The sequence below is a fragment of the Leptonychotes weddellii genome, chromosome 10, assembly GCF_054177405.1.
Source record: "Leptonychotes weddellii isolate Sample4059 chromosome 10, ASM5417740v2, whole genome shotgun sequence".
Lineage (NCBI taxonomy): Eukaryota > Metazoa > Chordata > Mammalia > Carnivora > Phocidae > Leptonychotes > Leptonychotes weddellii.
In genome coordinates this window covers 34386551-34399205 of record NC_138378.1, presented here as the reverse complement: position 1 = coordinate 34399205, position 12655 = coordinate 34386551, and the positions used below count along the sequence as shown (strand labels likewise).

The 12655-nt window shown below is 34.3% G+C and overlaps 1 protein-coding gene across 1 annotated transcript in view; it reads left to right on the top strand.

Moving 5' to 3' along the window:
• Window positions 1-12655, top strand: part of TASP1 (taspase 1) — a 259816-nt gene that overhangs the window by 34436 nt on the left and 212725 nt on the right. The window contains exon 5 of the mRNA XM_081832292.1: window positions 5205-5338. Within this exon, the coding sequence (XP_081688418.1) occupies window positions 5205-5338 (134 nt within the window). The remainder of the gene's footprint in view (window positions 1-5204; window positions 5339-12655) is intronic.

The window sequence follows — 12655 nt, the reverse complement described above, 5'->3', positions numbered from 1 at the left end:
CTTTTGAAGTTATAAATATATATATGTATTTTTTATAAATACATATATAAATATATAAATATATATGTATTTTATGTATTTTTTAAATATATTTTTAAATTTTTAAGTAATTTCTGTACCAAACGTGGGGCTCAAACTTACAACCCCCAGATGGAGTCGCACACTCTACTGACTGAGCCAGCCAGGTGCCCCTGAAATTATTAATGTATTTTGAAGTAGGAGAAATATTTTTGAAAAAAAATTGCTAAGATATCTTTTAATTTTCTTATATACTTTTTCTTATGTATTTTTAAAATGTCAAATTTAAACCATCATGCAGTAGTCATTTTCAGGATAACTTTGTTCAGTTTGTGATTTCTAATTGGATTATGTTAAAAATTTTGCAGAGCTGATTAGCTGATATATTCCATTTCAAAGATTGTTGAGATAGTGTATACACTGGTACAATCTTGCATGTGTATTTTGGGAATAACTACATATAGGTAGCTGCTTTACATTTTTCTCACATTTCAGTTCCTTTTCCACGCTTTGAAGATATACATGACTAGGCAAGGGAGGTTATATGCAGTAAAAAAAACACCCAAAAAACCAAAAACCCCAAACCTTTGTAATGTGGTAATTTACTTGCTTATAATCTCTTTTGCTCTGTTCTCAAAATATGAAAAGATCCAGGGCAAGAATTCAGTCTTCATCTGTTTTTAAACCATAATTTTTCTTTGGTTGTGATCTCTTTCCCCAGATTTAATTATGAACGGATTTAGCTAGAAATATTAAGTTGGAAGTCCTTATTCAAAATCCTTATGCTTAATTATGCATACTCTTTCCTCCACCTCATAAAACACCTTTTCTTATTCATGGTTTTATTTATTTCTCAAGTTTCACAGTTCTGATCCTTTCCTTTCTCTCTCTCTTTTTTTTCTATTCCTACTACTATCATTTCCATGCCAGGTAGTTAGTATTTCAAGCCTATGTTGTAAAATAGCCCTCAGTTTGGTCTCACTGATTTCATTCTCCTCTCCTTCCTTCTCATACAATGTGTACATGTCTGTTTGTTTCCTTGACCAAAACACCCATTTCGATTCTCTCTTATACAGAAATCTTGACTGGCTTCTCAATGTTTTTTTAATCAGGTTCAGATTCTGATGAATAGTATGTCTCAATCTTCAGATTTGGCTCCAGTAAATCCTTTTTGCTGAACGTGTCTTCTGTGGCTCTGACACTTTCCCATTGCCTGTATGTTGCTCACATCATTTCCACCAACTGGAATTTTCTAGCTTCCTGGCTATATTCAGGAAGCCTGCTGTTAACTTCTCTGTCTCATAGTGGGCCATTTCCTTTTGGGTGCTGAAAGCATTTATTATCTCATTATTAACTCATTTCTATATAATTATATAGCCTTTTTTTCCCCATCCTGTGATCTTATTTTTAAAATTCTGTGGACTGTTCGGTTATTTAACTGCATTAGGACAAAAACTCTGTTCTCCAATCTCTGACCCCTTTGCTCTAGTTATAGGTACACGTTAAGAAGGTTTAATGTTGTGGTCAGTTTTCTTGGATCTTGCAGAAGTACAGGAAACTGGGGACATTTGTAGATGATATGAGGCCTTTGGTGATCTATAGGTTGATCCAGATTTGCTGTAGTTTCTTAGATAATATTGGTCTTACCTTAGAACAGGGTTAATTTTCTGGATTGACTCAGTTTTCTAGAATGTGAGGTAGAGTTGTTCATTTTTATGGACTTTATTTTGGAGTACGCCTTTCATCTATGCAGTGACTCTAAGGAGTGTCAATCTAATCTTTCCATCCCCGGCTCTCTCTTTTCTTTTCTTTTTTCTTTTTTCTTTTTTCTTTTTTCTTTTCTTTTTCTTTCTTTCTTTCTTTCTTTCTTTCTTTCTTTCTTTCTTTCTTCCTTCCTTCCTTCCTTCCTTCCTTCCTTCCTTCCTTCCTTCCTTCCTTTCTTCCTCTCTTTCCTTTCTTTCCTTTCTTTCTTGTCTTTTGGGAATTTGTCCCCATGATGTTTATTTTTATTGTAAGATTTTATATTGTTAGATTTTTTTCCATATCTGTGGTTGGAAATCATGTATGATATTATATTGACATAACAAGACTAGTGGTATATATTTTTAAAAACTTTATTCACAGTATTAGAAAAATAAGATAGTGTCTTTCTTTTAGATTGCAAATACATGGCTGACTTTTTTTTTTCAGTTTTTAAATTTAAATTCAATTAGCCAACATATAATATATCATTAGTTTTTGATGTAATGTTCAATTATTCATTAGTTGCATATATGACCCAGTGCTCATCACATTGTGTGCCCTTCTGATTCCAGGCCTTTATGTTCTGTAGTCTGCTGATACAAGCTTTTTTTTTCCTTCATGGTATCTTTTTATTTATTTTTTAAAAAGATTTTATTTATTAGAGAGAGAGAGAAAGAGAGGGGGGGAGAGGGAAGGGAGAGGGAGAGAATCTCAAGCAGGCTCCATGCTTAGCATGGAGTCTGATGTGGGGCTTGATCTCACAATCCTGAGATCGTGACCTGAGCCAAAATCAAGAGTCGGACGCTCAACCAACTGGGCAGCCCAGGTGCCCCTTCATGCTGTCTTTTTAAAGATATAATTCATATACCGTAAAATTCACTTTTATAGTATACATTTCACTTGTTTTTAGTATATTCATAAAGTTCTGCAGCTGTCACACCATCTACTTTTAGTTCATCTGAATCACCGCAAAAAGAAACACAGTACATATTAGCTGTCACTCCCCATTCCTCCTTCTGCAACCCCTGGCAATCACTAATCTACTTTATGGATTTGCCTTTCTTGAAATTTCATATAAATTGGATCATCTGGTATGTGATCTTTTGTGACTGACTTCTTTGATTAGCATTATGTTTTTAAGGTTCATCCATATTTTGCCATACATCAGTACTTCATTACTTTTTATTGCTGATTAATACTCCATTGTATAGATATACCATGTTTTACTTACCCATTCATCAGTTGGTGGGCATTTGAGTTGTTTCCAGAAATGCTGGCATATGAGTATTAAGTAAGCTGTTGTGAATATATGGGTACAAGTTTTGTGTAGACAATTCACTTCTCTTGGGTATATACCTAGAAGTGGAACTGTCGGGTCAAATGGTAACTTTATGTTTAAGCTTTTGAGGGGTTTCCAGATGTTTTCCAAAGTGGCCGTACCATTTTACATTCCCATCGGCAGTGTGTAAGGGTTCTAATTTCTTTATATCCTTGCCAACACATCTGTCTTTATGATTCTTTTTGATGTTATTTTAAGTGGAATTGTGGGTGTGAAGTAGTAGTTTGTTGTGGTTTTGATTTGCCTTTCCTTGATGAGTAATGATGTTGAGCATCTTTTCATGTGCTTATTGGCCATTTATATACCTTCTTTGGAGAAATGTTCATTCATATCCTTTATCCATTTTAAAATTGTCTTTTTATTTTAGAATTGTGGGAAGTTTTTATATATCCTGGATACAAATTTCTTACGGATAAACGATTTACAGTCCCCCTGCCCCCATTCTGAGTGGGTTTTTTTTTTTTTTTTTTTACTTTTATTGTGTACTTTAAAACTCAAAAGTTTTAATTTGATGACATCCAAATTCTAGTTTTTTCTTTGGTTGCTTGTGCTTTTAGTTTCATATCTAGGAAACCACTATCTAATCTGAGGTCATAAACATTTGCCGTAATGTTTTCTTTGAATGGTTTTATAGTTTTAACTCATATTTAGGTCTTTGATCCACTTGGAGTTAATTTTTGTACATGGTGTGAGATAGAATCCCAACTTTGTTCTCTTGGATTGAATATCCATAGTCCCAGCTCCACTTATAGAAAATACTACCCTTTGTTTATTGAATTGTTCTGGCATCGTTGTTGAATTGACCATAAATATAACGCTTGTATCTGGACACTCAGTTCTATTGCATTGATCTATATGTCTGTCCTTAGTTATATCACACAGTCTTGATTACAGTAGTTGTGTAGTAAGTTATAAAACTTAGAAGTGTGAACCCTCCGATTTTATTTTTCTTTTGAAGATTGTGATTCTGAGTCCCTTGCATTTCCTTATGAACTTTAGGGTTAGTTTGTCAGTTTCTGCAAAAAAGGTAGTTAGGATTTGATATGGGATTGTGTTGAAGCTGATCAATTTTGGAGAGTATTGCTATCTTAAAGACATTAAACCTTTTGATCTATGTACATGGGTGTCCTTACATTTATTTAGGTCTTCTTTAATTTTTTTCTTAACATGTTTTATAGTTTTCAGTGTATGAATCTTCTACTTCTTTTGTTGAATTTATTCCTAAGTATTTTATTCTTTTTGATGTTATTGTAAGTGGAATTGTTTTCTGAATTTGATCTTCACATTGTTCATTGCTAATATGTAGAAATAACAGTTGATTTTTGTATATTGATCTTGTATCTTGAAACCCTTTTGAACTTGTTTATCAGTCCTAATAGTTTTTTAGTGGAGTCCTTAGGACTTTTTGTATACAAGATCATGTCCTCTTCTACTAAGAGATAATTTTACTTTTTCTTTTCCAATATAGACGCTCATTATTTCTTTTTCTTGCCTAATTGTTTTGTCCAGAATATCCAGTATAATGTTGAATATAAGTGATTGCTGTATTATCCCTGATCTTAAGGGAAAACATTCAGGTTTTCACCATTAATTATGACGTTCGCTCTGGACTTTTTGTAGATGTCCTTTATTATATCATATATAGGAAGTTCCCTTCTATTTCTAGTTTGTTGAGTGCTTTTCTCATGAAAGGGTGTTGGATTTTGTTAAATGCTTTTTTTGTGTTTATTAGTATGATCCTGTTTTTTCTATTTATTTTTTTTTATTTTTTTCTTTATTAACATGGTGTATTACATTAAGTTTCACATATTAAAACCAAACTTGCTTCCCTGGGATCCCTCTTGTTCATGGTGTATAAGACTTTTATGTTTTGCTGCATTTGGTTTGCTAGCATTTTCTTGAGGATTTTTGTGCAAGATATATTAGCCTGTAGTTTTCTTTCCTCATGATGTCTTTGTCTTGTTTTGGAATCAGGGTAGTACTGGTATCGTGCAAGGAATCGAGAGTATTCTTTCCCTTTCTAGTTTTTGGAACAGTTATAAAGGATTGACATTAAATCTTCTTTAAGACTAATGGTATTTTAATTTTTGTTTTTATCTCTTAGGATTCTCCTTTTACAAATGCAGGAATGGGATCTAATCTAAATCTCTTGGGTGAAATTGAGTGTGATGCCAGCATAATGGATGGAAAATCCTTAAATTTTGGAGCTGTTGGAGCACTGAGTGGTATGTGGACATTATAACACATTATCTCTATTCTCTAAAGAACTATGAATATTACCATATGATGCCTCCTAAAGACTTAGTCAATCTAATGTTTTCTACCATTCTTCTTGGAGTAGTATTGAAAACAACACTGTTTTCTCTTATTGAATTTAAAACATGAAGTCTTAGCTTTGAAAAGTTTTAAAGAAAATAGTAAAAAAGCTTATGTTCAAGTCTTTGTTAGAGGTTGATCATTCTCCTCCATCTCATTGAAATTATAGACATTTAACCTGTGAGTTAGCATATTCTTTTAATTTTATGATTATTTGAAATACACAAATAATATATTTTTTTGTTAGAAAGTTCAAATGATGTAAATAAAATTTGCCGTTGCTCTTCCAAATCTTTCCTTCTCATCCCTTTCTCCTTGAAGGGGTTTAACCAGTAAAATACAGTGCATTTATCTATATTTTTGTGTAATAGAAACGCAGTTTCACACATGTATTTTTTAAAAAATATATGTACATATTATTATGAAACTTTCTTTTTTCTTTAACTAGGATGTTTTAGAGATTTTTCCGACATCAGTACATATAAGATATATCTAATATTTTACAAATACACATGAAATGCACATATTTTAATTATAAAGCTGCATGAATTTTTAAATGTATACAGCTATGTAAACCATTACCCAGGTCAAGCTATAAGACATTTCCATATCAAAATACAGAACATTTCCAGGGTGCCGGGGTGGCTCCGTTGGTTGAGCATCAGACTCTTGATTTCAGCTCAGGTTATGATCTCAGGGTCCTAGGATCTAGCCCCATGTTGGGTTCCTTGCTCAGCAGTAGCACGGAGTCTGCTTGTTCCTCTTCCTCCCCTGTTTGTGCATGCTTTCTCTCTCTAAAATAAATAAATAAAATCTTAAAAAAATACAGAACATTTCTATAATCCCAGAAGAGTTCTTTATGCCTCTTCCTAGTCCATACCTCTTATACTCTGCTCCTGCCTTCCCTCCTCCTCCTGTTCTCCCTTAATTTTGACTTTAGGTACCATAGATTAATTTGCTTGTCCCTGAAATTTATATGAGTGGAATCATACACCTCTGTGTCTGTTTTTTTTTTTTTTGCTTAATACTATGCCTGCGAGATTGACCCATGTTTTGTGTCACAGTAATTTTTCTTTTTATTACTTAGTAGTATTTTATTGCATGAGTATATAATATATAATAAATTATCTGTTCTCCTTTAGAGGATATTTGAATAGTTTCTAGTTTTTTTTTTTTTTTAAGATTTTTTATTTATTTATTTGAGAGAGAGAATGAGATAGAGAGAGCATGAGAGGGGGAGGGTCAGAGGGAGAAGCAGACTCCCTGCTGAGCAGGGAGCCCGATGTGGGACTCGATCCCAGGACTCCAGGATCATGACCTGAGCCGAAGGCAGTCGCTTAACCAACTGAGCCACCCAGGCGCCCAGTTTCTAGTTTTTGACTGCGCCAATGAATATTCTTGTACATGTCTTTGATAGACATATGTACTTAATTCTCTTGGTTATAAACCTAAGATTTGGAATGGTAAGTTTATCATTAAGATCCTATCCTTAAGATCAGGGATAATACAGCAGTGTTCACTCTCATCACTTCTGTTCAACATTATACTAGATGATAAGTTTAGGTACATAATGTGCTTTGCTTTAGTTGATACTGCTGGACAGTTTTCAAAAGTAGTTGTTACAATCTATACTCCCACCAGCAGTGTATGATCATTTTAGTTACTCTACATCAGGGCCAACATTTGGTATTGCTATTCTTTTTAAAATTCATCCATTTTGGGGTGCCTGGGTGGCTCAGTTGGTTAAGCGTCTGCCTTTGGCTCAAATCATGATCCCAGCATCCTCGGATTGAGCCCCACATTGGGCTCCCTGCTGATGGGGAGCCTGCTTCTCCCTTTCCCTCTGCCTGCCGCTCCCCCTGCTTGTGCTCTCTCTCTCTCTCTTATAAATGAATAAAATCTTAAAAAAAAATAAAATTCATCCATTTTGGTATGTGTGCAGTGGCATTATTGTTTTAATTTTAGTTTCTCTGGTGACTAATGATACTGAGAACCTTTTGATATACCTATTGGCCATTTAGATATTCTTGTTGTGCAGTGTATGTTCAAAAGTCTTTTGCATATTTTTTATTGGATTATCTTTTTTCATTGATTTGTTCAAATACTTTATATATTTTAGATACAGATCCTTTGTCAGATACTGTAGTATGTATATCTCCTCCTAGTCTGTGGATGACCTTTTCACTCTTTTAATGCTGTCTTCTGATGAACTGAAGTTTTTAACTCTTACGTAGTTTAAATTACCAACCTTTTATTTTATGGTTATTTTTAAAATATTTTATTTAAGAAATCTTTGTCTACCCAAAGTTATGAAGATTGTCTCTGTTGTTTTAATACTTCTGTTTTTTTTTTAACGTAAGCTTTACACCCAATGTGGGGCTTGAACTCATGGCCTGGAGATCAAGAGTCACATGCTCTCCTGACTGAGCCCACCAGGCATCCCTAATAGGTTTTTTGTTTTTGTTTTTGTTTAGTTCTGTTGTTTTTTACCCTTCACATTTAGCTCTCTTATCAAGCTCAGATTAATGTTAGTGTATGTGAGATAGGAGCTGACATTACTTTTTTTCTCTTACGGATATCCAGATGGTTCATTGCCATTGTCAATAGAAAGGACAGTGTTCTCCTCACATAACTGTGTTGGCAAATCAGGTGACTGACTATACATGCAATGGCTTGTTTCTGTACCCTCTATTCTATTCCATTGTCCTATTTATTGCCAGTGCCATACTGTCTTGTTTACTGTAGCTTTATATTCTTTATATCTGCTGATATGTATGTATATTCTTGATAAGGTACTATAAGATTTTTAACTTCCTTTTTTTTTTTCCTTTAAGATTATATTGGCTATTCTAGGTGTTTGGCCATTTTCATAAAATTTTTGAGTCAGCTTCTCAATGTCCATAATAAAACCCTGCTGGGATTTTGGTTGGTATTGCATTGAATATATAGAATCATTTGTGGACAATTGATGTCTTAACAATATTGAATATTCCAGCCCACAAACATAGAATATGTATATTTATATAAACATTACTCTTTTTTTTCTCAGCATTGTTTTATGGTTTTCAGTATAAATGTCATGTATATCTTTTATTAGATTTATTCTAGATACTTAGTTTTTTGATGTTATTATAAAGTATATCTATTTAGAATGTCTATCTAATTGTTTTATTAAATTTAGAAATATAATTGAATTTTGTATATTGGCCTTGAATTCACTAGCCTTGATGAAGTTATTCTATCACTTATTCTAGCATTTGAAAAAATAGGTTCCCATGGAATTTCTATATACACAATTATATTACCTATGACTCATGCAATTTTGCTTTGTCCTTTGCAATATGTAAACTTTTCATTTGGCTGTGACATTCAGTGCAATGTTGAATATAAGTGGTGTTAGTGTACATCTTTGCTTTGTTTCTGATCTCAGAAGGAGAGCATTAAATATTTCACCATTCTATATGCTCTGCTAGCTTTTGGACTGTCATAGATACTCTTTATCAGATTGAGGAAGTTCCCTTCTAATCTTAGTTTGCTGATAGTTTTTATTATAAATGGGTATTGAATTATCATTAAGTGCTTTTCTGTGTCTGTTGAGATAAAGATTTTTCTCCTTTATTTTGTTAAATATGAAATTTGTGATTGATTTTTGAATGTTCCCTTGGCATAAAGTCTTCTCGGTCATATTTTTATCTTTTTATATTCTGCTGGGTTCAAGTTGTTGATGTTTAAGATTTTGACATCTATCTTCATGTAATAGATTGGCCTTAATTTTCCTTTCTTGTAATATTATTTTCAGGTTTTGGAATCATGTTATGGCTGACCTCACAAAATGAATTGGGGATTTTTTTTTCCTCTTTGAAAGAATTTGCATGTGATTGGAATGATTTCTTCTGAGAATTCATTAGTTATTCTAAATTAGTGGAGCTTTCTTTGTGGGAAGTTTCAAAAAATGGATTCAATTTCTTTAACAATTATAAGATTATATTTTCCTCTCATTGTGTTTGTAAAGGAATTTGTCTTTTTCATAGGAGTTGTCAAATTTATTTACCTAAGGACTTTTTAGTTAGCTTTTTTTTTTGATTTCTAGTTTAATTTCACTGTGGTCAGAGAACATCCTCTATATGATTCCAGTCCCTTGAAGCTTTTTGAGACTTGCTTTATGGCCCAGTTTATGGTATGTTTTGTTAAGCATTCCATGTGAACTTTAAAAGAGTATATATTTTGTAGTTGTTGGGTACATGTTCTATATGTGCCAGTTTGGTCAGTTTGGTTATTCACTTGTTCCAGTCTTCTTTATCCTTTCTGGTTTCTGTGATAGGTAAGAAAGAGTATATCAATTAGTTTTAATTTTAATTTTAATTTCTTTCATTATGAAATTTTATTAGTAATGAAATTTCATATGTTTAAAGGCCATTAGCATTTCTCTATGAACTGACTGTTCCATATCTCTTGTGGCTTGCCTTTTAACTTTACTTACAATGTGCTTTATTATATTAGAATTTAAAATTTTTGTCGAACTTATTGTTCTTTTGTGGCTTTTGTATTTTGCATTTCTTAAGCTTTCCCTCATAATTATAAGTATAGTCACCTATATTTTCTTCTAATACACTTATAATTTATTTTTCATTTACTTCTTTAATGCATTTTTTTCCTGAAATAACCAACAAAACATAATCTTGAATAATAACAATAATAATAACTATTGTTCATTGGGTGACTGTTACATACCATGCATTGTTCTCCAGTAGTTTATATATATTCAGTCATTTAGTTCTCACAGTTACCTTTTGAGGACACTACTTTTATCCCCATTTCACAGATAACGAAACTGAAATACAGAAGAGATTTAGTAATTTGCCCAAGGTTACTGTATCAGTCTGGGTCCAACTAGGAAATGAATCACATAGTAGATTAAATAGGGGAAGTTTAATATAAAGAACTGTTAAACAGTGATAGGAGAGTAACTATACAAAGATGGAAACAGAACTCAAAATGTATTCTAGGGCAGAGGGAGAATACCCACGTAAGGATAAACTTGGAAGGAGATTTGGACCTCATTGAAGAAGGTATGGTTGCAGCCCACTGCCTAGCAGAGAAGTTGCTGGATTACCCAGGCCACAGTCACTGTAAGACCAGGAACAATCCTGTGGGGCACAGGTGAGCTCAGGCCCATAGGTGGGCACATGGGGATGAGGAATCTATGTGAATTGAACCTCTGTTGCACAGGATAAAGATTGGGTTTTTGACTCACCAGACAGCCCTGTCCCCATGGGACACTTCACTTTTTGTGCCTTTGAGGTGGAGAAGGTTTGTGACTTGAGCTGGGCACAGTTCTATTTTTCTGGGGCTGTCAGCTAGGCTGCTGTAGCCTGAATCAGGAGCTGGAGAAAACATGTGGTGGCCAAATGCTGGAGAAAGCTGCACCCTGCAGGCACTTAGCACTGGGGAATACCATGTGGGCCAAATAGTGAAGAAAAACAGACACTCTCCAGGCCTGCCCAAGAAGCCACCCGTTCCTCCTACAGTGTGTCTCCAGTGCCCTCTACTGACAAAGCTACCATTGTGCCAGCTGGCAAAGCAAACATATTTAAAGGGCCCATATCCATTTTCACAGATCAGGCAGTGAAGGGAGAATTTGTAGCTGAGAAGCAGTAGATAGGTACAGTTATAAAACAGTCTGACTCCCATCACTCTGTGTTCTCTCTACCTCTCACATAGAGTCAATCTTTTTCTACTCATTTGAAATACTGTCTATGTCATGTATTAAATATTCAAATGCTTTTGTGTCTGTGTCTGAACTTTAGCTTTATTCTGTTCCGTTGATGTATTTGTCTGTTTATACTCAAACCACACTCTTTTAATTAAGAATAGTTGTTAATAAGAAACGGTATCATGAAGGGTGAATACCTCTTGATTTTTTCCCAAAGTTTTCTCTTCCTGATGAATTTAAGAGTCAGCTTGTTATCCTTTTGAAGTTTGATGGAGAATTTGTAGATTTGAATTTATAACTTAATTGACAATTATCAAAGTCTTTAAATATTACATCATTATATACAGAGATATATTTTAAGAGCTAGTATAGAGATCTGAGCTTTTCCTTTATTTCATACGTTTTTTTGGTGGCGTGTTTTTGTTGTTTAGCTAAATAGTTTTGTTTTGAGTCAATATGGTGGCCTTCAGGGTACCTGAGTAGCTCAGTCAGTTGGGCAGCTGCCTTTGTCTCGGGTCGTGATCTCAGGTCCTGGGATGGAGCCCTGCATACCACTCCCTGATGAGCCAGGAATCTGCTTCTCCCTCTGTCCTTCTTCCTGCTCATTCTCTCTCTCTCTCTCAAATAAATAAATAAATAAAATCTTAAAAAAAAAAATGGTGACCTTAATTTGAGTTTTAATGATCTTCTTATATCCCACTGCTGATTTTTTTGTGTGTGTTTTTGATACTGATGGTGTCCTGAGAGGCATCCATTGGTTAGTGGTTAAGGGTGTGGTCTCTGGCATTAGCTGCTTTTTTTTAAAAAATTTTTTTATTGACATATAATGTATTATTTGTTTCAGGGATACAGGTCTATGATCCATCAGTCTTACACAATTCACAGCGCTCACCATAGCACAGACCTTCCCCAATGTCCATCATCCAGCCACCCCATCCGTCCCACCCCCCTCCACTCCAGCAACTCTCAGTTTGTTTCCTGAGATTAAGAGTCTCTTATGGTTTGTCTCCCTCTCTGGTTTTGTCTTGTTTCATTTTTCCCTCCCTTCCCCTATGATTCTCTGTCTTGTTTCTCAAATTCCTCATTTGAGTTATATCATATGATAATTGTCTTTCTCTGATTGACTTATTTTGCTTAGCATAATACCCTCTAGTTACATCCACGTCATTGCAAATGGCAAGATTTCATATTTTTGATGGCTGCATAATATTCCATTGTATATATATACCACATCTTCTTTATCCATTCATCTGTTGATGGACGTCCAGGCTCTTTCCGTACTTTGGCTATTGTGGACATTGCTGCTATAAACATTGGGGTGCACGTGCCCCTTCGGATACCTACATTTGTATCTTTGGGGTAAATACCCAGTAGTGCAATTGCTGGGTCATAGGGTAGCTCTATTTTCAACTTTTTGAGGAACCATCATACTGTTTTCCAGAGTGCCTGCACCAGCTTGCATTTCCACCAACAGTGTAGGAGGGTACCCCTTTCTCCACATCCTCGCCAACATCTGTCGTTTCCTG